General features: G+C 64.3%; 1 protein-coding gene and 2 long non-coding RNA genes across 4 annotated transcripts; 1 reads left to right on the top strand and 2 right to left on the bottom strand.

Annotated features, from left to right (window-relative positions):
* Window positions 1-22,492, top strand: CBS (cystathionine beta-synthase). 2 transcript variants are annotated; one of them, XM_072807105.1, is made up of 17 exons: window positions 1-143; window positions 2,741-2,942; window positions 5,524-5,630; window positions 7,171-7,305; window positions 7,493-7,572; window positions 7,663-7,797; window positions 8,053-8,122; window positions 9,389-9,480; window positions 10,214-10,339; window positions 10,882-10,966; window positions 11,864-11,969; window positions 13,019-13,096; window positions 13,189-13,323; window positions 13,713-13,821; window positions 16,241-16,325; window positions 17,864-18,038; window positions 18,686-22,492. In XM_072807105.1, exons 1-16 carry the CDS (start codon window positions 104-106, stop codon window positions 18,019-18,021), a joined length of 1,743 nt encoding a protein of 580 aa, XP_072663206.1. In that variant the 5' UTR covers window positions 1-103; the 3' UTR covers window positions 18,022-18,038; window positions 18,686-22,492. The 2 variants fall into 2 exon arrangements, with proteins under 2 accessions (XP_072663206.1, XP_072663205.1); XM_072807104.1 differs by lacking the exon at window positions 18,686-22,492 and having other exon boundaries at window positions 17,864-18,657.
* On the bottom strand, window positions 3,429-7,422 carry LOC140621743 (uncharacterized). The gene is made up of 2 exons (XR_012021500.1): window positions 5,468-7,422; window positions 3,429-5,079 (listed from the first exon to the last, which is right to left on the bottom strand). It is a non-coding gene; the product is annotated as an uncharacterized lncRNA (long non-coding RNA).
* On the bottom strand, window positions 19,705-23,273 carry LOC140621744 (uncharacterized). Its single transcript, XR_012021501.1, has 2 exons — window positions 22,649-23,273; window positions 19,705-21,227 (listed from the first exon to the last, which is right to left on the bottom strand). It is a non-coding gene; the product is annotated as an uncharacterized lncRNA (long non-coding RNA).
* Window positions 23,274-24,720: the final 1,447 nt, after the last annotated feature.

Below are 24,720 nucleotides of genomic sequence, written 5' to 3'. Positions count from 1 at the left end.
CCCCGGGTCCCCGCGGCTCCCGGCTCCCGGCTGGCGGCTCCCGGCTCCCGGCTGGCGGCTGGCGCTCGGGTCCCAGCTGTCGGGCCGCAGCCCCGGCGCCCGGATGCACCCAGCCCGCCCCGCGTGCCCGCCTCTCCGTCCAGGTGAGCGCCCCGGGGCCGGGGCCGGGGCCGGGGCCGGGGCCGGGGCTCGGGCGGGGGTCCCGGCGGGGCCTGGGTCGCCCCCCGCGGAGCTGCAGCATCTGCCCCCGCACGCGGCCGAGCAGGTCTGCGCCCCGCGCCCGGACCCTCCCGCTCCCGCGCGTGCGGACGGCCGGGCCGAGGCGCTGCACCCACGTGGCCGCGCCGAGGAGCGCACGGGGCGGGGGCGGGGGCGGGGGCGCGGGCGGGAGCCGGTGCGCGACCAGTGATTTTTCACCGCATTTTGGACGGGAAACGGCTGTTTCGCAAATTGCTCTTTTCGCCGTTTGTCCGGGGGGGAGTAAATATTGATGTAGGTGCGGGGGCGGCACGTGAGCTGGGTGCCCTTGGGGGAGGGGCGCGGGCCGTGGCCGGGGCAGACTCGGGGGTGGGGAGGAGACCGTAGGCGGGGCGGCGGCCGACCTGGGGGAGGGGAGCAGCACTTAGCTTCCCAAGGACTCCCTGGGCGTGCTTACCCCGAAGTGCCCCCCCAGGCGCGCTCCAAACCCCCGTAGGGACTCACTTTTTTTTTTTTTATAAAGATTTTATTTACTCATAAGAGACACAGGGAGAGAGAGAGGCTGAGGGAGAAGCAGGCTTCATGCAGGGCCCGACGTGGGACTCGATCCCAGGACCCTGGGGTCACGCCCTGGGCCGAAAACAGGCCCTAAACCTCTGGGCCACACCGGCTGCCCGGAACCTCACGTTTTAAGAGAGATTTACTACCATCTGCACTCTTGCCCGTGACCCCCCCACCCCCAGCCCCAACACCGGGGGGACTGGTACGTGTCTGCAGAGTACAGGCTGCCCTCGGGGTCTCGCGGTTAAGGTGGGGCAGGAGCCAGCCCAGGTGGCGCCAGGTGAGCCCGCCTCCCCTGGACGCACGTGCTCGGTCCCAGCCCGAGCCAGCGTCCGGCCCAGTGCTTTTGGGGGCCGCAGAAACGCGATCGGCTTCCATCTGGGTCCACAGCTGCTCCTCACCTGGCCCGGGGCTGCGCGGAGCAAGTCTCCAGAAAGGAGGCACAGGGCCCTCTGATGGGGACTGAGGGACCCCTGCGCCCCAGGACTCCTGCAGGACGGGAGAGTCCCCTGCCCTCGGCCTGCTCCGGCGCCCCACCGAGGACAGGCACTGTTCTGCTTAGGGCTTTTCAAAAGATTGGAGAAGGTTGTCCTTGAGTGGTTTGGGGGGTGATCTGCACCGCCATAAAAGAAGTCTGTGCACCCGGGGCTAAGCTGGGAGGCTGGTTTCTTTCTTTCTTTTTTTTTTTCTTGGCTGGTTTCTTTTTGATCACCCCCAGTCCCGGGGGCCTGGAGACTGTCCAAGGGGCGTGACTTGCAAAGGGTGGCAAGGCTCCCGGAGTGCAGGTCTGGCATGGGCGATGTGGGGAGCCCCTGGGCCCTGCTGCATCAGGTGGTGATGGGAACCGCACCCAGCCTGGCCCTATGGCTCCAGAGGAGGAAGGGAGCAGGCTAGGGAGGGTTGCAAGAGCCTGGATTTGCATCTCCAGGAGAGGACCCCCCACCATCTCACAGCAGAGCTGCCTTAGGAAGTTCTTGGGGAGCAGAGGAGGTGCAGGGCTGGGATCTGGGGTCCCTTCTTAGAGGAGCCGTGGGGCTGTGCTCAGCGACCACCCTGAGCCACATCCTCTGCCGTGAGCTTCTGGCCGGGACTCTTCCAAACCCACAGGATTCCAGAGCCTTTTTTATTTTATCTTTCTTAGAGTGGTTTTAGTTATAGGAAAAATGGAGAAGCCGGGACGGAGGGTTCGCGGGTTGATGCCTGCCTCCTAACGCAGTTTCCCCGCGTAGCCTCTTGCATTAGTAGGCACCCGTGTGACAGTTGGTGCACAGGACTCCTCGCTGACGTCCACGCTCACTGACACTGCCTTAGTCTCCCCGAGCCCCTCCTCTCTCCTGGATGGCATGCGGGACATATCTCATCTGTGCAGCTGTCCCGTCCCCTCACACAGCTGGCGCTACGGGGTTTCAGTGATCCGTCTGCGCTTAGTGGGGCTCCGGCCTCCTGGTCAGTGCAGGGAAACAGAAGTAGGAGGCAGAGGAGGGGCTGAGCTCAATCCTGGGGTCTGCAAAGATGAGGGTGGCACCTGCTGGTTGTCACCCCAAAGGAGCCAGGCAGGGCTGCAGCCCAGTGGGGCCTCACCAGGAGTGAGCTCGCCCCGTCCCTCCTTCCCTCCTTCCCTCCTTCCCTCCCTCCTGCCCATCCATCCATCCGCCTGCTCCTCTGTCTTCTTGTCTCATCTATTTGAAGGTTGTGTGTGATTTTTAAATTTCTGGTAGCGTGTGATGTCCTCTTTATCATTCTATTTTTTTAATAAGTTTTTTTTTAAAAGAAAAAAGATTTAATTTATTTATTCATCAGACACAGAGGCAGAGACATAGGTGAGGGAGAAGCAGGCTCCATGCAGGGAGCCCGACGTGGGACTCAATCCCAGGACCCCGAGATGAATAAATGATCTCTTGTGAATAAGTAAAATCTTTTATTAAAAATAATTTTAAAAAAAAGCCTGAACCAACTCAGTTTCTCCCCCTCCCTCTGCCAGGTCCCAGCATGCCTTCCGAGACACCCCAAGCAGAAGCGGGGTCCGCAGGGTGCCCCCACCTTTCAGGGGCATCCCTGGAGAAGGGGCCCCCGGCAGATAAAGAAGCCAAGGAGCGCCTCTGGATCCGTCCCGATGCCCCCAGCAGGTGCTCCTGGAAGCTGGGCAGGCCCCTCGCGGAGTCTCCGCATCACCACACTGCCTTGTAAGTGCCGGTCCGTGACCTCTTCTTGCTTTGTCTATTGTCCTGAAGAGAGGAGGTTGTCACCTGGAAGCCACATGGCCATGTAGACCTGAGGTTGGTCCCCCCCTTGTAATCGCTCGGGGTGGGGGTGAGCTGGGACGGGGTGGGGGTGGGGGCACCTTCTAGATGAGCGACCAAGGCTCAGAGAGGCCAAGGCTGGTTTTCGCTCGAGCCCGGTACCCAGCAAGAGTCGACGCTGGGTAACTAAACGGATGTGCCCCAGTCACAGGCTTTGAGGGACCCACCGAGGGGACTTTCTAGCCCAGCCCCACAGGCCATATGCTCCCGTTGGAGGCGAGCGCGCAGCTGCAGCAATTAGGGATGCAGCCTGCGCGCCTCCCCTTAAGCCTGAGCGGTGAACACTTCTCTGATAACGAGATATTTGTCGGCAGTGGGCTCTTTTCGTGGTTGAACTGGGACTGTTGCGTGAAGAACTTTGAAGCCCTCTTTTGAGTATTTTTAAGATTTTATTTATGAAAAAAAGATTTTATTTATAAGACACACAGAGAGGCAGAGACACAGGCATTTGGAGAAGCAGGCTCCCTGCAGGAGGCCCATGCGGGAATCCGGGACCCCGGGGTCACGCCCTGAGCCGGAGGCAGAGGCTCAGCTGAGCCCCGGGGCGTCCCTCTCCTGCATATTTAGATGTTTGCAGTCATCTGTGCCCTGTTCTAAGTGTAGGAGATACGTCTGTGGGAAAGGAATAAAAAAAGACTAAAATCTCTGACCCCCGATAAAACTTGAGTGCTTTCGTCCTTAGGATAATCTTCCAGAAGTGAACAAATAAGTCAAGGTGTTTGATTTTTACTGCGTAGACGCTGCTGTACCCACGCTCGGCAGCGAGGGGTGGTGGGGAGGCGTGGGCCCCAGTGGGGCTCACGGATGGAGATGGAGATGGAAATTTCCCCAAGCCCGGAAGCTGCAAACATCGAACCATCTCCGTGCTGGGAGCTGCGGAGGCCTAGCTGGGGATGAGCCCTGGGGCAGAGGCTGGGGAGGCTCCCAGGGAGGGGGCGCAGGGCCGCAGGGAGAGACCCGGCTTCCTGAGGGCTCCTGAGTCCTGAGTCAGAAGGCCTGGGGTGGGAGGGAGGCCCCCTGACTGGGTGCAAAACACCTATTCCTCATCTGCGGGCCTAATTAACCCCCCTGCAAAGCCGGCGGGGAGAGTGCACGGCCAACGTGCCCCGGAGCCTGTGGTGCTCGGGGCTCCTCATGGTGAGGCCGCAGGTGTGATGGGTCTGGGTGGGTGGTCGGGGGAGGTTCTAGATGGTTCCCAGGTGGAATGGCTGAGAAGGAGGACCAGGGTGGGCGCAGCAGGAGGGGAGGGCCAGACGCTGTGGTGGGGCTGCCCCCCGGGGGCCTCCTGGGCCTTCCCTGGCCCGTTTGATCCCTGGCTCCTGCCCTGGTCACGTCAGGCAGGTGCTCAGGGGGTTTCCAGCGCCCGAGGCCTGGTCCGGAGTCGGGAGGCCCATGTCCTCCTGTCTGGAGCGGGCGGGTGGAGCAGGCGGGCCTCCCGGGCTGGGGCAGGACGATTGAGCCCCCAAGAGGATGCAGCTGGAGTCACTGAATCAAGGCCCAGCCTCAGCCTGAGGGCCCAGCCTCCCTCGGGGCTGAGGTCGTCTGTGAGGTGCTCCCTGCTGTTCCGGCCTCCCTCTGGCCGGGTGTCCCTCCTGTTGGGAGGCCGCAGTTGGAGGCTGGACTCCACCTGTGGGCGTGGAGGCCTGTTCGCCCGGCCCGGGGGTGGAATGCTGCCTCCTAAGCACCTCTGGACCCCCCGGGGAGCCGGGCCCTGGGGCTGGGCGTGGGGCCAGGAATGCGGGGTGGATGGGCGCCCAGTGCCTTGGGCTCGCTGCAGCCTGAGAACCACGGCCCGTAGTTTAGAAACCTGAGGGTGTAGGCAGCGATTGCATTTCTGGAACCTTCGGTCAGAGGTGTGTATTCCCAGGCGAATGTTCGGTGAGCACATCCTTGGCGCAGACAGGAGGAGGGTGTGGGATTGGCATCCGTCCCGGAGCGGGAGGACGGGGGAGAGGTGGAGGGGGCCCTTCAGGAGGTGCACGTAGCATGGTTTGCACACCGCCAGCTGGGTTGTGCACACCTGTCAGCAGGTGGAAGAGCGGGGAGAGGAAACCGGTCACCTGAATGTGAAGGGGGACAGCTGGCTGGCGGATGGGAGCTGGGAGGGGCTGGGGGAGGACCCCGGGGGAGAAGGGAGGAGGACTCGGGTCGGCTTGAGAGAGGGAACTGAGTGAAGGTCCCCGGGAAAGACGCACCAAGCGCACGGACCAGGGCCCGTTGAAGTCAGTGCTGTTACGGCCTCTTTCTTCTTTGGAAATAACGTAACACAAGCAGTTGCAGAAATCCTATGGGGGGTCCTGTGTGCACACGCGTGTGTGAGTGTGCCCTGATCTCTCACCCCGCGTGTAGGTCTGTATCATCACTCAGATCCCAGTGAAGCCAGGTCTTTGATTTGCTTCTTGACTTACTTGACACAGCGTGCTGGACTGCCAGGCCTGACTCATCACGGACGACTCTGTTCTAGGGCGAAATCCCCCAAAATCTTGCCGGATATCCTGAAGAAAATTGGGGACACCCCCATGGTGCGAATCAACAAGATTGGCAAGAAGTTTGGCCTGAAGTGCGAGCTCTGTGAGTACCTGGCCTGGTGGGTGGGCCCGGGGATGTGGGGATGGACCCTCCCCGCCCCGCCCCCCGGGACCCTCGTGGTTGGGGTGGGGGGTGCAGAGGGGCCGGGAACCCACCGGCTCACAGATGTCCAGGCCGTTTCCAGGAAGACGGGGGAGGGGAGAGCCCAGCAGGGGACGTGCGGGGTGACCAAGCCGGCCACTCCAGTCCGGGCTGAATGTGGGCCAGCGGGGAAGGCGGGACGGAAGCAGGAAGGAGCCCCATCTGAGGAGGGGGCGACGTGACAGGGGGCCCAGGCACCAGCGGGGCGGGAAGGGCTGGTCTCCGTTCTGCTGGCCTTACAGGGCTGGACGGTCCCTCTGCGTCCCGAGGCGGTGGGCACGTGGGGAGCATGTGTGGCCTGGTTCTTGGCAAGCAGAGGACCACCCGCGAGTGTTAGGGGTCCTGGGGAAGGGGCTTCTGTGCAGGAAGGGGGGGGCATGGCTTCACCATCACGGCTCCCGGGCTTGCATTGCGCAGCAGCTGTCGCATGGCGGGCAGCAGGTGGAGGGGACCAGGCCTGGTGCCCCCGGGCAGCTCGACCCCCAAGGGGACGGAGGCACGGCCTCAAGAGCCCATGTGGGGTGGGGCTGGAAGAGGGCCTGAGGCCACGATGGCTGGCTGAGCTGGGGGCAGCCCTGGGGGCGCTGGCCCGCTCCCTGCCCCGCTCCCTGGCCTTGCATCAGCGCCAGCCCCCAGGGCCTAGCCGGGTGGCCGTGCTGGTGGCGAGGTCAGTGAGTCCCCCTGACAGGCCCGCTGAGCGTGGCTCAGGCTGGTCTCGGGGCCCAGAGCGAGCACCACCGCGTCCTGGAGGGAGCCCAGCGCAGGCTGCCGAGTCCCGGGGGCACCGAGCCTGGCTCTTGGGGCCGAGGTCTGTGGGAGGAAACCGGGACGGACCAGAGGGAGGTGCCTGTGCCCCTCCCCGCAGGCCGGCTGGGTCCCTCCGGGCGCGGCTGGTGCCATGTCCACGCCCCGATGCAAGCACGACATGTTTTTAAGAGCTGGGAGGAAGAGCGGAGGCCCTGGCCCAGGACTGCCGGGAGATGGCTGGGGAGCCCCGTGGCCCGGGCGAGGGGCTCCTCCCGTGAGGGTGACGGTGACGGGAGGCAGGCCTGGGGGTTTGCAGCCCCCGGTGGGAGGGCGCGGGGCCGGGACCCGGGGGCCGCCGGCTGCATGTCCAACTGCTCTCTGTGGGGACGTGCGACCCCACGGGGGGCTCGTTCTGGCCCGTCCACCCAGCAGGGGTCCTTGGCGTCTTTGTCTCCAACGCTTGTTGCCACTGGGCGACGGCAGGTGCACGGGCAGGTGGGAGGTTCCCAGGGCACCAGCACCCTCCGCCGGGCGCAGGCGGGACCGCAGGGGCTGGTTTATAGAACCAGCCAAGACCATGTGTGTCCCCATGTCCTGGCTCCGTCAGAATGCGGGGGGTGGGGTCAGGGATCACTTAGAGGGCCGGGGCTGGGGCCGGGGCCACCTCCTGTCGTGATTCATCCTTGGCTCGCAGTGGCCAAGTGTGAGTTCTTCAACGCGGGTGGGAGCGTGAAGGACCGCATCAGCCTGCGCATGATCGAGGACGCCGAGCGGGCGGGGACTCTGAAGCCCGGGGACACCATCATTGAGCCGACGTCCGGGAACACCGGTGGGTGCTGGCACAGCCCGGGGTGGGGGCGTCCCCTGGCCTGCGGTGACCGCTGCCGCGTGCAGGCCTGTGTGGCCGGGCCCTTCCCTCCAGTTTGCTCAGCCCTTCTTGCACCTGTCCCAGGGGGAGGGAGGGTGGGTGGGTAGGGGTGGCGCCATGGCCCCCCTGACCCCGTGCCCGCCCCCAGGGATCGGGCTGGCCCTGGCTGCCGCCGTGAAGGGCTACCGCTGCGTCATCGTGATGCCGGAGAAGATGAGCATGGAGAAGGTGGGGGCAGGGTCACCTCCTGGGGCCGCCCCTGCGCGCCGGGCCTGGGGGACGGGGGGTGGGGACACGGGCCTCACCGATGCCCTGCAGGTGGATGTGCTGCGGGCCCTTGGGGCCGAGATCGTGAGGACGCCCACCAACGCCCGGTTTGACTCCCCCGAGTCGCACGTGGGGGTGGCGTGGAGGCTGCACAACGAGATCCCCAATTCCCACATCCTGGACCAGGTGAGGCCGGGGTCTGGGGGCCCGTGTGAACTCGGGGTGGGGACCTGTGCAGGGGGCTCCGGGGACCTGCTGGGGTTGGGGACACCACACGGGTGGCGGGAGCGGGCTAGTTGAGGAAGCGCACCCTCGGTGGGGCTGGATTGAACGTTCCACGTGCTCCCGAGCCGCCGGGGTGCCCTGTGGCTCGCCCCGGGCTGTGCGCCTGGTGCCCCGTGGCCGCTGCCGCGTGTCTGACCTCGCCGCCTGTCCCCGCAGTACCGCAACGCCAGCAACCCGCTGGCTCACTACGACACCACCGCCGAGGAGATCCTGCAGCAGTGTGACGGTGCGCGCCTGTGCTCCACGCGCCTCTCCCTGCTTGCCTGGGGCACACGAGTCACCACGCTGTCCCTGGCCAACTCCTGCTCGCCCCTCAAAACCCAGCCCCGCTGTGCCTCCCTGTGACAAGCTCTCCAGAGCAGTTCCCTCGAGAGGCTTCCTGCCTCTGCTGTGCTTTCTGAGCCCTTGCCCTGGCGTCTCCTGGGACACCTCCTTACCCTGTTTCTGTGTCTGGGCCGGGGGGGCTCCACGCGGTTTTTGGGCCCTGACGTGAGTGTGGAATTCAGCGCTCGGGCTTTCTCCTCCCCGGAGGCCGGGAGGCTCCTTGGAGCCTCTGCTCACGTTGGGAGCCCAAGGCCCGTGGGGGCGTGGGGGTGATCTCCCCAGAGCCTTGAGTGGGGCACTGCCAGGCGGTTGCTCCCTGGCCTCTGCCTGGAATCCGGTGCTGCCGCGGGCGTCCGTGGCGAGGTCCGGGCCTGTGCTCGCCCAGGCTTCCCGTGGGCGAATCTGCGCGTTTGGCCAAAGCGCCTCGGCGCGGGTGGGGACTTGTCTGCGGGCGCCCGCGCCAGCCCCTCGGCAGCGTGGGAGGTGGGCCGCCTCCTGTCTCCTCTGTGACTCCCTTCCCTTGACCACGTCCCTGACCGGCCTCCCTGACCGGCCTCCCCGTCCCCCGCAGGCGGCACGTCCTGGCCAGGCCTCTGGGTGGCACTTGGGGACTCAGGCCAGATCGGGATCTCGGTGGCCGTGTGTCGCTCAGCAAAGGCTGGAACCAAGCCCCCCTGGGTCACGAACGCTTTTTAAAAAGCTCTGGCCCCCAAATGAAGGGCTGTGGGAACGTGACAATGGTTTCTCCGGGGGCGGGGGCGCCTGGGGGCTCCGTCGGAGGTCAGCCTTCCGCGCGGGTCATGACCCCGGGGTCCTGGGATCGAGTCCTGCATCCTTGGGCTCCCTGCTCAGCGGGGATCCTGCTCCTCCCCCCTTGCCTCTCTCCTCCACTTACGTTCTTTAATAAATAAAATCTTTTTTTTCTAAGATTTTATTTTTGAAAGACCCAGAGAGAGACAGAGACACAGAGGGAGAAGCAGGCTCCCTGCAGGGAGCCCAATGTGGGACCCCGGAGTCATGCCCTGAGTAGGGCAGATGCTCAACCCCTGAGCCCCCCAGGTGTTCCTAATAAATCTTAAAAAAAAAAAAAAAAAAAAAACACCGAGTGTGGTGGGCCAGCTGGGTTAGGGCCTGAGGACGTTCCCCCTGACGCAGTTTCTCCCATCAGGGAAGCTGGACATGTTGGTGGCTTCGGCGGGCACGGGTGGCACCATCACGGGCATCGCCAGGAAGCTGAAGGAGAAATGCCCGGGGTGCAAAGTGAGTGACCCGGGGCCGCGGCGGGCGGTGGAGGCTCCTGGGCCCTGCCTGTGTGCGTCTCCCCACGGGGGCCTGGGCTGAGCGGGGGGCGGGGGGTCGTCATCAGACACCGTCCTAGACACAGGCGGTAAGCGGGGTCAGGACGGGGACCTTCCGCTCCAGGGCAGAGGCTCTGGCGCCCGACGCCCAGAAGCCTGACGACGATCCCCTGCCCCCTACTTGGCTCAGATCCCTGCAGGGAGACGGCCCACGACTAAGGCGCCCTCATGCCCCCAGGGGGGTGGTGGCCTCTGAGGGTTGTTCCAGAGCTTGTTGCTCGTAGGTTCAGGTGCCGCACGTGCCCCAGCCAGGAGGGAATGTGGGCTTGGGGCTGAGTGTGGACCTGGGGAGGGGGTTGTACAGACGGTGCAGCTGGTGGCCCTGAGCGCCCTCTGTCCCCCACGGCCTTCCTGGGGTGCCCTGCTCGCCAGTGTCTCCCCCGCGAGGCTGCTCCCCCGCCCCACCTGTCCGTCCCTCTGAGTGCCCTGGGGTGACATTTGTCTTGGCCTGGTTTCCTGGGTTTCCAGTTTTGCCTGAGGCCTGACCCTGCACCCTGGGGGCAGGTCTGTCTCAGGTGCTTGCTAGGGGTGGGACTGCCACCCCCCACTCCCACCCCGACCCCACCCCACCCCCGAAGGCTGGGCGTGGCCACGAGACTTTTGCCAGCTGGGCCCTCCTGTCGCCCACCCTGCAGATCATTGGGGTGGATCCGGAGGGCTCCATCCTAGCAGAGCCCGAGGAGCTGAACCAGTCAGAGCAGACCGCGTACGAGGTGGAGGGGATTGGCTACGACTTCATCCCCACGGTGCTGGACCGGACGGTGGGTAGAGCCAGGGCGCTTCCCCTGCAAGGGGGTCCGAGCCTCTGCCCCCATGCCCCCTTGAACCCGCTTTCCTAGGGGAGGGAGCGCGGAAAAGCGAGCGCTGCACCCGCAGGTGGGCGGAGCGTGGCCTTGGGGGCGAGGCTAGGTGACAGGCTGCCCCGTCCCAGGCGTGTGCTGTGGATGCTGACGTGGCCAATGCACAATCAGGGCCCTGCGCAGGGGTTAGGGCAGGTGAGCCGGGTGGACGAGGAGAACCCCAGGCACGCTCCTTTTTGGGAACCTGGAGGGCGCTTCCGCCTGGGGGACGTTGGCGTGCAGCGGGGCCGGAGCAGAGCTCTGGCTGCCAGAGGGAGAACGTGTGGGACCTGGGAGAGGGAGAAAGTTCTAGGTGTTCACGCACGAGAATCCCATCCCACATGCGGGGCCGGGCCGCGTCCGTGGAGGGTCACGGCCTCCTGGACCCAGGGCGTCCGAGAGGCCGTACCCCCACACCAGTGCGCAAGCCCCTCTAGAGCCTCGGGCGTGGGTCCTGCCCGCAGGTGGTGGACAAGTGGTTCAAGAGCAACGACGAGGAGGCCTTCGCCTTCGCCCGCATGCTGATCGCGCAGGAGGGTCTGCTGTGCGGTGAGCGCCGGGCGGGCGCCGGGCTGGCGGCTGGGGTGCGGGGCACGGACGGGCGCTGTGGGAACGGCGCCCTCGTCCTGAGGCTGCGGGACGGCGGCCGTGCTCCTCCGGGGCCGTGTGCCCACCTGCCCTTCGGGAGGCCGCGGTGCCCACGGGCGGGGCGGGAGGGCCACGGAGCAGGTGTCCTTCCAGAAGGTGGCCGGAGCTCTGGGTCCTAGGAGGGTCTGTGTGCTTGGCTTTCTGTGTTGAACCGCCTTGTTGAGGACGGGGTGTGGCCCACGGACTGGGAAGGGAAGGGGCGTCCGAGCTGAGGGCCCGGGGGACCTAGCCGACCCCCAGCAGTGTCACGTGAAGACCGTGCTCCCGGCACAGTAGGCGTCGGGGCCCGGGTGTGCGCCGGGCACCTGCCTCCCGCCTGGCCTGGCCTGGCCGGGCCAAGGGACGTGTCCTGGCGGTGCTGTCGGCGGGGCGGGGTGTCTGGGGGCGAGGCCAGAGCTCTCAGGACCAGCACTGACCTCGCAGCGGGGGCTCACCGTCGACTGGGGTCGCCCCGGGGAGGCTGGAGGTTGCCCGCTGCCCGGGCCTCGGGGGACAGGCGATGGGACAGCTCTGCTCGCCAGCCGTTTCCTGCCGCCGCCCCCGAGGCCGCCTGCCTGAGCTGCAGGACCTGCGACGGCGCACGTGCTCCGTGCAAAGCTCCTGGGGGAGCGGGTGGTCCGACCGCCCGGGCGGTGTGAGCTCGGGGCCAGAGGCACGCGGGGGCGCTGAGCAGTGGGGCCTCCCCAGAGGCAGCCCCTGTGGGTGGCCCCCCAGGATCCCTCCAGAGCTCGTCCAGGCACGTAAGCATGTGCACACACGCTGCCCCGCGGGGGCGTCTGACCCCGACCCGCTCCGCAGGTGGCAGCGCCGGCAGTGCCGTGTCGGTGGCCGTGAAGGCTGCCCAGGAGCTGCAGGAGGGCCAGCGCTGCGTGGTGATCCTGCCCGACTCCGTGCGCAACTACATGTAAGGGCGCCACCCCCACCCCCCACCCCCCACCCCCCGCAGCCTCTGCTCCCCCCTCCTGGCCTGGGGGTCCCCCTGCAGGTCCCATCCCCATCTTGGGTCCTGGGACGCCCTTTGAGGCCAGTGCGCCCCACAGAGGGTCTCTTGCCCCCGTGACTCCACACACCTTGGGGCCGAGCGCTTCAGCAGGGGAAGGAGGAGGATGAAGCCCCCCCCCCCCCCCCCCCCCGTTTCACCCTATAGCTCGGTCCACCTGTGGCTGGGGTGGGACGGCCCCTGGCTCTGCCCTGGCACGTGTGACCAGTGGCCTCCAAAGCCCCTTCAGGCCGATGGTGCTGAGCACCTGTGCGCTTCGTGTGCCAGGCCTGACGACCACGGGTCCAGTTGCAGCAGGTCCCCAGGGCGCAGGGACCTAGAGACTCCCATCCCGCCCACAAACCCTCACCACCTCCTCCATAGTGTGGGAGCCGTGGGTACGCGTGCCCAGGGCGCTCAGCTGCCCCTCGTGACCACGCCGAGCTGGTTCCCCAGAGGCGGGTTCATGTCCGGGGTCCTGCGGCCAGACGGCCCTGAGCCGGGCTGCCCACGAATGCCTGACGCCCCGCGAGCTTGGCCGGCCGCTGTGTGGGTGTGAGCGGGTGTGAGGGGTGGGGCGGGCCCGAGCGAGGGTGTGGGTGAGCCCTGGGGATGGCTGTACGGGGTCGGAGCGTGTCCTCTCACCCCTCATCCCCAGGTCACGCGCCTGGTCAGGCGGGTCCCAGGTGGGTGCCAGGGCAGGGCCTGAATCCTTCATCCCTGGCAAGTCGCACTGCCTCGTGCCTGCCCCCGAGTGATGGGCGAGTGTTGGGAGGGGGCCTGCTGGCTCGGGTCCGGGGACAGGAGCCCTGGTGCCCTGTGCTCCTCAGACACAGACCCCGGGGTCTCCCAAGTCCGCCCCCCAGGCCTCAGGGTGTCTGCTGAGGGGCACTGCGCCTCCTCTGTGAACCCCCGTGTCCCGCTCCACGCGGGCAGACCCCACATCCCACCTGGTGACTTCCCGACGCCCGCAGGTCCAAGTTCCTGAGTGACAAGTGGATGCTTCAGAAGGGCTTCCTGAAGGAGGAGGACTTCACGGTGACCAAGCCGTGGTGAGGCTGCCTCCCGGGGTCCCCCCGTGGCCACAGGACATGCGCTCCTGGCCCCCCACGCCCCAGGTCACGGCCGCCCTGCTCCCCCCCAGGTGGTGGCACCTCCAAGTTCAGGAGCTGAGCCTGTCGGCGCCGCTGACGGTGCTGCCCACGGTCACCTGCGAGCACGCCATCGAGATCCTGCGTGAGAAGGGCTTCGACCAGGTGCCCGTGGTGGATGAGTCAGGGTCAGTGTCGCCCCCCCCCACCCTGTGCTGTGCCTGGAGCTGCAGATGCTGGGGGGTGGGGGGCTGGTCATGCGCACAGCTGGGCCCTGCTGTCCCCCCACCCCCGGGGCCTCGGCGTGCGCACGGGGCAGGCGCAGGGGACACGGCCAGCCCTGGAAGGCCACGCAGATGACCACGTGCCCGGGCTCCCCACACAATCCAACTGTAGCCCCAAAACCCGTGTCCCAGGATGCTGCCGGGTGGTTGCCCTCGACACTGGTCAGAGGGGAGGCCCCCAGAGGGCCCCCCAGTTTGCAGTGCAGATCTGAGCCCGAGGGCGACCGTGGGCTTATTCTGCCCCGGGCGGGGAAGGTGCCCGCACTGACCCCCGCCCCCCCCCCACCCCCCAGGATGATCCTGGGGATGGTGACCCTGGGGAACATGCTGTCGTCCCTGCGTGCCGGGAAGGTCCAGCCGTCAGACCAAGTGCAGAAAGTTCTCTACAAGCAGTTTAAGCAGGTATGGGCGCCGCTGCCTGGAGGCCGGTGCGGCTCGGGTGGGAGCCCCGGCCAGGCCACGGGGCGGGGCGTGGGCACCCCCAGGTTTGGCAGCGTGTGGCTGGGGGTCCGCAGCAGGCCCAGAGGCCATCTCCTCGGCCGAGCTGGCATCTGGGGGCGTGACCGTGCCCCACGCGGGGTCCCGGCCTTTCCTGGACGCACTCCTGGGGAATCCCTGGCAAGCCCCGGATCCAGTGAGAACTAGAATGTTCTGGGAGATGGGCCAGGGCCGTTGGGGCCCTGGGCAGGCGGGCAGGGCAGGCTGCTCCCCATCCCCCCATCCCTCACCGCTTCCCACCCTCATCCCCCTGCCCCACCACCGCCCACTGCTTCCCTGTCCCCCATCCCCCCATCCTCCCCATCCCCTACTGCTCCCCGCCCCCCATCCCACCCACCCCCATCCCCGTCCCCCACTGCACCCTCTCCTGCGCTCCCTGGACCTCCCGCCTTGCCCCTCCTGCTGGCCTCTGCTCAGTCCCTCCTTGTGGCCTCCCTGAGCCCCTGGTCACCCCCCCAGAGCACCCAGCACATGGGTCAGCTCTGTGAGGCTACCCGGCCCCCAGGTCCCCAGCCAGTTGGGGCCGGCCCTGCCGAGCACAGGCTGTTGGGTTCCTTCCCTCCCGTGTATGGAGGTGACTGCCACACCGTGAGCGTGTTCCCCACGGTCACCCAGAGGCGTCCTCCACCCCTCGCAGACCCCCAGCACGCCAAAGCCGTGCACGTCCCTGCCCCCGCGCAGGTGCCCTGTGCTCTCCAGACTCGCGCGTACGCACGTGTGCAGCTCCTTGCCCACAGCGCCCTGTCCTGCCTGCCCCCTGCCGTGTGTCGGGCCTTCTGGGGTTGACTGGGCGCCCGGCCGCTCCCCCGGGACTGGCTGCACCCAGCCGTGCCTCCCGCCTGCCTCGCCGACGGGGGAGCCTCTGCTCCAACGGTGCTTTGGGTTTCGGGCCGACGGAGCCTGAGGGCTGGAGGCAGAGCTGGGGGGTGCCCCCCAACGCCCGCGTCCCTTTTGTTCCTTTCAGGGCCCCCGGGTGTCCGTGTCCCTCGCTGAGCTGCCGGGCAGGGCTGGCGGGGGTGACACACCGAGGGGCCGCTGCGGGTGGAGCCGGGGTCTCCGGGCCGCAGCGTAAAGCCGGTGGGACCTGCCTCCTTGACTCCCCAGAGCTCCCCCATGGCCAGGGCAGCAGGGCAGGGCGCCAGCGGGCTGCGGTGTGGCCGCTGGGCTTGGGAGATCACCTGGGGTTGGTGCAGCCCCCGGGCCCCTCCCCGGGAGCGGGCGGCAGTGGGGGCCGTGGGGAGGGAGGACCGTCCAGGTCCCTCAAAGGGACCGCTGGGTGCCATGGTTAACTGCAGGTGACACCCGTCTAAGCCCCTGGGCACCTTGCGGGGTGACGGGGTCGCTAGAGCACCCCACGCAGAGCCCCGGGCCGCGAGCCTTCCCGGTGGGCTGCTAACCCCGCCTCGAGGACCCCGCCTCTCCCTCTGGGCCGTTGGAGGCCGGAAAGAGCTTTCCACTGGAATTACAGCCTCGGATGAGCTCGCCGAGGGGCCGCCTTGGATGGCCGCACACCCCGTGTCCCGGGGCGGAAGGGTCTGTCCATCGGGGGTGCTAGAAGGCCTTTGAGGTGGCCTGGTCCCCGGAGCGCCCTTCTCGGGCTGATTGCTGAGAGAACGTGCGGACGAAGACGAGGGCATCCGGGCCTCTCGCTAAGAGCAAACAGCTTCCCCCTGGACACGGGGACCCTGTGACCAGCAAGGTCCCAGGAGGCTGGACTGAGAAACCCCGTTTCAGGTCTTTCCTGTGGTGTGAGCGTGTGGGGGGCGCCCACCTGGACCTGGGCGCTGGGTCAGCTGGTGGTGAACCAGGGCCCGAGCGGGGTGACGGGCCGGGTGGTGGCTGCTGCTCCCCCCGCCGTGGGGACCGGGGTGTCCATCCGTGGCTGGTCTTCCCGGCCCCCGATTGACCCCTGGATCTCCTGTCCATCCTGTAGCCCTAAATCTCTTTCCCATCCAGTTGGGAACACCCCACCAGGGTGGTGGGGCGGCACGTGGGCCACTCCAGGGGGCCCCAAAGTGTTTTCTTTCTCCCATAAGTTCCCATGATGGGCCTCGAGTGGATGGTGCGGGGCGAGTCCCCACCTTCTCCCCTTCTCTGTACGGTTCCCCCCGAGGCTGGCGTCGGTGCTCATTCTTGGTGACGGGCGGCAAAGCGCAGTAGAGGCGGGGCTCCCGCCTTCGTGTTCTCCGGGCCTTTCCTGTGTTTGCTCCGTCGCCGGAGGGCCCGGGGGCAGCGGGCACGGGGGCAGCGGCCCTCAGGCTCCGGCCAGCTCGAGGCCTGGCTGGGCGGCCCCGGTGAGCGCTGACCTCCGCTTCCCTTCCAGATCCACCTGACGGACCCACTGGGCAAGCTCTCGCACATCCTGGAGATGGACCACTTCGCCCTGGTGGTCCACGAGCAGATCCAGTGTGAGTGGGGCCTGCCGTGGGCGGGGCAGGGGGCGGGGGGCGCCGACTGCCACAGCCCGGGCCCACGCTTCCATGCGCCTTCCTGCCGCGAGCTCCCTCGAAGGGCATCTGGGGGTCGGTGGCGCCGACCTTCACCCCCGGCAGCCCGGGCCTTCGCAGCACCACACGACGGCCACTTCCAGGCCGCGCCTCGCGTCCCCGCAGGCCAGGGGCTGCCGCTCCAGTTCTGGGGAGGGTGAGGGCTGGTCTTGGGCCTGGGCTGCCCCAGCCTGAGGCTAACCCTCCCCCATCCTTGGCTCCACAGCGCGGGGCCTGGCCGTGTCGGGTGTGGTGGGGGGGCCTGCAGCTATGTACCCCCTCCCCCAGAGTGGGCTCTTGTCAGTGTCGCAGGCTCCGCGGGCAAAGGAGGGTGTCCAGGCTTGAGCGGGAGGCTTGCCCTCCTGGTCTCACCTCGTATTCGAGTAGGGAAGGTAGGGGTTCCAGGTTGAGGGTCCATGAGTGATGTTTCCTTGGACCAAGCCCACGTGGCAGCACTTCCAACGGCTGCTTCCAGCTGTGTTGGCAGAGCGAGGGCTCGGCCCAAAGGCCCAGAGGCCCGAGGCCACGTCCTGGACAGCGCTTGCACGCCCCGGTGCTGGGCAACCCTCGGGGAGGGGCTGCAGGGCCGCTGACTCCTGCGGGCTGCGCGTGGCCGGTCTCCTCGGGGGCCCCGTGCCAGCCCCCCACCCTGCGTGGCCGCTGCCCTGAGAGGCGTGAGGGCCGGCCGCGGACAGGTGCTGGGGAGAGATGGGACCTGGGCCTCTGCAGCCGCTCCTCGTGGGGAAGGAGGCTATGAGGACTGGGCCGGCAGGTCCCAAGAGCCCAGGCCCCAGGAAGGGCCGATGTTAGGGTTTGCGCCCAAAGGCAGGAGATGGTCTCTTACTCGGGGAGGACCAGCCTTTTCCCTCTGTTCAGGCCTTCGACTGGTTAGGGGAGGCTCGGCAGGCCGGGGAGGGCCATCGGCTCTACTCCGTGTCCCCAGTGCAGTATCGGGTCTCGCCCAGAGACGCCCAGAGTAACGTCTGCCCAGGTATCTGAGCACCCTGTGACTCAGTCAAGCGGACACATCAAACTAACCGTCCCCAACCCTCTGCCGTCAGCACAGCGTGGCCGCCCAGGGCTGGCGCTCCTTCCAGGCCCGAGAGAACAGCCTGGGCGTCAAGTCGGGCCGGAGCCGTGAGCCGGTGTAGTTCATGGGTGTGGGCAGTGTGGGAACCTCACGCCCCAACGCGAGTGTCAGACACCAAGGGGGACGCGCAGACGGAGCGAGAGCCGGGACGGGGAGGCCAGGGCCCCGCTCTCTGCAGCTTCGCCCCGACGGCTCGTGTCAGAAGACGGCGTTTGGTGTCGGGTCTGCTTGGGAGCCGCCGGGCTCCGGCACCCAGGCACCTGCGGGCTCGGGCGGGGCCCCAGGAGCTCTGCCTCCCGAGGGCCCGGGTGTGGGTGTGGGCGTGGCTGCGTGGAGGGGCCTTTAGACCGACCGCCTTGTTCCTCCTCAGGCCACGGCAGTGAGAAGTCCAGTAAGAGGCAGACGGTGTTCAGGGTCGTCACTGCCATCGACTTGCTGAACTTCGTGGCTGCCCGGGAGCGGGAGCAGAAGACCAAGTCAGGAAGCGGGCCGGAGCCCAGACCTGCCTCGGCCACGGTCCAGCTCTGACGGCCCCCGCGCCGCCGGTGGGCTCCGTTCTCCTTCGCTCTTGTAGACACTGAACCAACCAACATGTGATTTTTAACCGCCTGACGCTGGGGTTGCTCTAACGTGATGGGTGCGAGGAGCAGGTGTAGGGTGCTTAGCCCGGGACCCGCATAAGTGCTGGCTTCCCCCCTCGTGACCCCTGGCTACCTAAATGAGTCTATTTATGGTTTATTGGAGCGCATGGGCTTTTAACTTTCTTCTAAAACGTTTCAATGAGAAAATCTGAGTTTCAACGAGGAGTCAGCCAGGTGGGTGAGGCCACGCAATCACCGGGGTGGGGGTGGGAGGGTAAAAGCAGACGGTGCCTTTTCTGGAGAAGAATCCAGACTGGGGAGCAGCAGGAAGGGGGCTAGGGAGGTGGGGTCCGTGTGTCTGCTGGGGCCTGGGGCGGTCAGAGCGACTGGAGTGTTGGGGCTTTGTGATTGGGGTGAAATTTTCATACCTTTAAATGACCAGTTTAAAGATGTTATGGTCTTGGTGCCGTGTAGCCAGGTCCTCTCCCCTCCCCTCCCCCTCCTGGCAGCTGCCCATCTGCTTTTTGTCTCTGTGGGTTTACTGGTTTGGGATACGTCATATAAACGGAATCATGCAATCTGACCTTTTGCGTCTGGCTTACTCCGTTCAGCGCGATGTTCCTGAAGTTGACCCGCGCTGTAGCAAGGCTCCGTACCTCGTCCCTTTTCGTGGCTGCGTAATGGTCCGCTGTGTGGATGGACGTTTTGTTGGTCCCTTCATCTAGGACATCAGCTGCCAGGAACTGGGCTGCCGTGAACCTTTGTGTACGAGAAGATCCGTTTTGAATTCTTTGGGTTCTATCCCTGGGGCTGAAGTGCTGGGTCATGTGGTGATTCCAGGTTGATGACCCACCAGACTGTTCCCTGGTGGCCGCGCCCCCTTACGTCCCCCTCAGCCATACACAAAGTTCCACTTTCTCCACATCCTTGTCCACGTTTGTCATTTCTCTAGTTTTGGGGGGTTTGTTTGCTTTATAACTGATGATGTGTGGTATCTCATTGTGGTTTTCACTTGCACTTCCCTCGTGACTACTGATGCTGAGCACCTTTTTATGTGCTTTTTCGTCATTCGTGGGTCTTTGGAGAAATGCCTATCCATGTTCTTTGCCCATTTTTAAATTGTGTTATCTTTTATTGCCCAGTTGTAGGAGATCTTTATGTATTCTAGATACTAGACCCTTACTAGGTATGAGATTTGCAAGTATTTTCTCCCCTCCTGTGGGGTAACGTTTCCAGTTCTTAATGATGACTTTTAAGTGCACATTTTAAACTTTGAAGTTCAATTTATTTTTTTCTTTTGTTATACCTTTGGTATTATAATTATGAACCTATTACCAAATCCAAGGTCATGAAATTTTACCTCTTTTCTGCTCAGACCTATATAGTTTTATTTGTCGTACTTGACTCATTCACCCATTTTCAGTTAGTTTTTATACATGTGTGAGATAGGGGTCCAACCTCATTTTTCTGTACATGGAGGTCTGTCTGTTGAAGAGTGTGTGTGTGTGTCCCCACATTGAGCGGTCTCCGCACTCTTGGTGAAAATCAAGTGTCCATTGATGATGGAAGTATTTATTTCTAGACTCTGAATTCTACTCATTGGTCAAGAGATCTGTCCTTGGGCCATAACACTGTTTTCAGGACTAGAGCTTTTTTTTTTTTTTTTTTAAGGACTAGAGCTTTGTGGTAAGTTTTGCAATCAGGAACTGCGAGCCCTCCAGCTTTGTTCATTTTCAGTATTATTTTGGGAATCATGATGTACTTGGTGTATTTTTCTTCATGTGTCTTGTGCTCAGAACTTTTTGAGCTTCTTGGATCCCACAACTTGACTGGAAATAGTTCCAGAACCTGCCCGGACTGAAAGACGGTTTTGCAGGTTGAGGGTCCTTCCAGCACCCAAGCACAGTGCATGAGGGAAGACGCTCACAGGGAACATCCTTGTGACATGTCAGATCACTAGGGACAGGATCCAGAAGCAGCTTCCAGAGGTGGGTGGGGACAGGGGAAAGTCTTGGGAATGAGGAAAGCATCTGACTTGATCTCTATAGCTTGTGGAGGCTGGAAGACAAGGGAGCAGAGCCTAAAAAACATCCAGAATGGAAGGAATATAGGCCAGACCCTCCCTTAACAGCAAGATGATGGCTGGGGTGCAGGCCACAGACATCTCCACCCAGGCAAATTGGCCCCCTGGTCCTGAAAAGCACTAGAAGGGTGTTGCGCCCAATAAGATCCTGGAGGGCACCCAGAATGGTGGGGAAGGCAGGTCCCCTGACAAAGGGCTGCTCCCGCCACAGCAGAACAGAGGGCTGCAGGGGATGCTTTGAGGGGGAGGAACATCAGAGCCCTGTGGACCTCAGTCACAGGCCTGGTAGTAAGTGGGGTTGGCATTAGTACCTGATGCTGTCATTACAAGAACCCCACGGGTCGGAACTTGACTTTCCCGCAACAATGCTGGTGTGTAACACACTTTCATAGTGTGTTTCCCTGGGTCCATGGGTAGAACGTAAGACAGGATGCTCAGCGTGGAGCTCAGAGCCTCTCCTCCCGTCCTGGGCCTGACCGCGGGGTCTGCGCCCTAAGGCTGGTGGCAACAACCCTCCCTGGTGGCCCTTCAACCTTGTCAGAAGCCTCCTGCCCCTGCTGCTCATGCTGGTCACAGAAGACAGCAGCCCCCGGGGACCTGACACCCGGGGGACGGTGCCTGTGGCCACATGGGGTGGTCTCGGGGGCACTTCATGAGCCTCCTGGTTGGGCAGGGCTGCGGTGGAAGCAGCAGGCACGGGGCTCAGGAGACGCCTCCAGCAGGTCCCTGGGGCTGTCGCCCTCTGTCACCTTCAGACATTGCTTCTCCGGAGCAGCAGGCCTTCCACGACAATCCGCCTATTGCTGGCATGTGTCCCTCCCGTGTCCATGTCCTCCCGCATGGAGCAGCCCAGGTGCCGCTGGACACACCTTTACAAACGGTGGTTCCTCGGTCACTAACACCTTGTCTGTGAGAGGGAGGCTCCTGCCTGGTATCTCAGGCCTGCGCAGGTCGGGGCCATGCTCAGCTCAGCGGTGGCAGGAGCCACCGAGCCACACTGGGCTGCAAGGGAAGCTGGGAAGGGGGTCTTCAGTCAGCTCAGCTTGGGGTGGGGGTGGGGGGTGCCGGTCCTAAGGGAAAAGAAAAACCAGAGATGGGTGGGGACGTGTCCTGCCCTTTCCTGAGGGTGCCCTTTTTAAGGGAATCCCCCCCCCCCAAGTGACAGCTGGCTCAGGACACCAGTGTCCCACAGGGCCAGCCGATGGAGCTCCCTGGGTCCCTGTGACCGTCCCACGGGGCTGGAGGACCCCTCCTCCCACTGAGTCGGGCTGGGGAGCATGGGTCAGGCCTGGCCGTGAGCGCTCGTCCTGGGCTGTGGGTTGCCTCCCCTACTGACGCGCCCTGGGGAGAGACAAAGGCCACCTTCAAGCTGCAGACCGACGCACCAATCGCTCTCCCAACATCCTTTGCGGCTAGGATGCAGGCACCTGACCGGCCTAGCAGGCCAGATGCCCCCCCCGCCCCCGCCACCAAGGAGGAGGACATGCTGCGTCTGCAGGATTCCGGCCAGGGCGTGGGGGGCAGCGCTGCCACAACCAAGGGGGGGGCGGCACACAGACCAGGTACCAGGAGGGATGGGGGCAGGCTCTATGCCCAGGCTGGGCCTTACAGCCTGGCTCCCACTGGGGCCCCTGAAAGCCGGCCTTGAAACTGGAGGGTTGCTCTGAAGGCTCGGTGTGACCCCCCCCCCCCCCGGGCTGGCCAGGGAGGGTGCTCATGGGCGCCCCGCCAGGGGCTCACCCACAGGTGTCGGGGACTCCGCCTGGTGCCTGATGAACACAGCCCTGGGGGGGGGGGGGGGCAGAGCGTCTACAGGCTGATGGCCCCAGGATTCAAATGTAAAACTGACTCCAATTTTCTGTAACATTGTAACAAATTCATGCTGACTTTTTTAATTCAGTGACTAAAGTCACAAGTTGCATTTGTCTCGAACGGGTATTTGCTTCACTAAAAGTCGACAACTTCAAAAAAAGGCGAAGACCCGTGAAGGACCGTGTGGACCCTGAGAAACCTCCCCTCCACGGATGAGACCGGAGGGGCCCAGGGGTCCCGGTGGAAGCGCTGCAGGGCGGTCAGAGCCTCGGGCACAGTGCCAGGTGTCCCCCGGCCAGGGCTCCCCAAGCCTCAGCCAGGTTTCAGAGAAGGGATTCACTTTGTGGACAAAGTCCTGGAGGGGCGCCCAGCGCTGGAGGATCCGAACCAGCCACGGGCGCCCCACGGCTGAACACAGACCTTCCCACCGCACAGAGACACGCAGCGGTTTTAGGGCGCCCAGCGGGAAGCGGGCCACCATGAAACCACCCCTCAAACACTGAGTAAAAATGTCTTCCAAGTCCCATTTCTCCTTCCTGGTTCCCATTTTTCACTCCTGGACCCCCGGGCAGAGAGCTCGTGACCACCCCCTCCAGGCACCCCCCGCGGGACGCAGGCCCCGGGCTGGATTCGCAGCCTGCGTCCTGGGGCAGGTGCGCTCCAGGCAGCCGCCACTCACCTGCCGGAAGCCTGGGACAGGCCTGGGACTCCGGAGAAGCTGGGACCGCAGGCGCCCACCACGGGGACAGCCGACAACCGACAAGACCCTCCTCTCCGCGAGCGCAGAGCTGCGCTGCAGGGCCGCCGGGGACTCCACCCCGAAGGGACAGAGGCCCCCAGGGCAGGACGAGCGGCAGCTGCCCCTACCCTGGCCCAGGGAGAGCCGCTCACGCCCGCGGGGGCTGCTGGGCGCGTGGGGAGCAGCCCGGGGGCTGGGGAGACCCCTCGGGGCGTGCAGGCGTGACCCACGCTCCCTGCTGTGAGGTAAAGGCCTTAATCCACGAGGGGAGGGGCCACTTCCGCTGACCCTGTAAAGACCACTACGGGGGAGGCTCAGAGAAGCTTCTGGACCCTGGGTCCAGCCCCGATCCCAGGCCCACTTCCTCGCGCCCTGTGAGTCAGAGCTGGCCGGCAGAGGCCCGAGGGGCGGGACTCCTGAGAAGCAGGAGCCGAAACAGAAGCGCTGCCTCCACCTCCCCGCTCCTGCCCCGAGCTCAAGGCCGCGGCTGGCGGGCAGCCCGACGGGGACAAAGCGACGGGGACAAAGCAAAGGCGCAGCCTACACCCAGCACGTGGGCGCCCACGCTTCGTCACCCGGGAGGCCGCGCTACCCTGCTCCCTGCCGCGCCACGAGCGAAGCGGCACTCCGTCACAGGTCAGGGCGCACGCAGCGAAGGGACCCCCCCATCCCCCCCCCCCCGCCAAGAGCCCCAGCAGCACCCGCCTGCCACATTCGTCCAGCTGGTGGCGCCCACCCCCCGGCCCCTCCCTGCCCCTCGTCACCGACTGGACTCCCAGGGTGTCGCCCGATAACGCCACCGGGAGCATCGTGCGGACGTTGCACAGGTACTCGTCCCGGCTCCCTGGCCAGGACGGCAGGGCACACGGCGGTACCCCGAGTACCGGACCAGGGCCCCGCGGCAGGGGTCCCAGCGATGCTCCGACCCCGGGATACAGGCCCCCCGTTTCTACACAGGCTCAGGACCGCCTGCCCCCCCTTGGGCCCGAGCGACAAGGAGGCTGTGACTTGCAGCTCTGATTAGGAGGCCGGCGCTGCCTGTGCCCGTGGGCCGTGCGGATGCGCCCTTCCGTGACCTGCCGAGTAGTATCCTCTGTCATTTTCCTCTGGATTTCATTTTTTTTCTTTTGATTTGTAGGACTCTGCCCTTAAACCTAAGTCTGAACTCCTCATCGGGTGTAGATGTTAGAAAAGAAAAACCCTTCTCGCAGATTATCACCTGTTCACGTCCGCAGTGTCCTTCACTGAACAGGAAGGCTTCCTTCGGATCTGGCCAGATGCCCTCATCTTTTATCCTGTCATTTGTGTGTTTGGGGCCTTAGAAGGTCTTCCACGGGGTAACAAAGATAAGCTCCCTCCTCCTCCTCTACTGATCCACAGTGTTCTCCCCAGGAGCCCCGACATCTGGCCTCACCCCGCTTCTCTGACTCTGCTCTGACACATGCCACCGATTACCTCCCGGGGACCCGACCCAGTGCCCTGCACACACTCGACAACTTCTGGAACCCATCCTGTCTTGGCTTCTCTGGCTCAACCCCACCGTTCCGTTCTAACAGAACTCTGGGCTTGAGATCTCTGGTCTACACTAACACACAGTGTAGACGCTTACGGGCTTCACTACTTATTTCCGACCTGACTGCTATGTTAATATTAGAGAAAACAGAATTACCATAAAGCAACAGATTTTAAAATATACCTAATTCTTTTCCACAAGCCGTTTTCTTAAAAAATGTCTAAGCAACGGAAGGAAGCCATCACCATCCTTAAAATGTTCCTTTTCAAACACCACAATAAAAGAACTCCTCATTTATATTAAAGCCATCACTGGCTTCCATGGGCTGAAGTCTTGGGTCCATTTAAAATAAAGACATAAGAAATGGAAACATCTGTGCCAGATAATACCTTCTAAATACTATTTGTATGTAAAATGCTAAATTATTCAATTAGCCACATAAAGTAGCCCTTCACAGACTGCTGCGGGAGAGCTAAGGAGACACTGCTGGGAGGAGGCG

Source organism: Canis lupus, chromosome 30 (assembly GCF_048164855.1).
Source record: "Canis lupus baileyi chromosome 30, mCanLup2.hap1, whole genome shotgun sequence".
NCBI classification, from domain to species: domain Eukaryota; kingdom Metazoa; phylum Chordata; class Mammalia; order Carnivora; family Canidae; genus Canis; species Canis lupus.
This window is presented reverse-complemented; position numbering and strand designations above follow the sequence as displayed.

Coding starts and splice junctions, on each gene's coding strand:
- CBS (XM_072807105.1), top strand. CDS start 104: ATGCACCCAGCCCGCCCCGCGTGCCCGCCTCTCCGTCCAG. Junction 7,306..7,492: donor GCCGACGTCCGGGAACACCG/GTGGGTGCTGGC, acceptor GCCCGCCCCCAG/GGATCGGGCTGGCCCTGGCT. Junction 8,123..9,388: donor GATCCTGCAGCAGTGTGACG/GTGCGCGCCTGT, acceptor TTCTCCCATCAG/GGAAGCTGGACATGTTGGTG.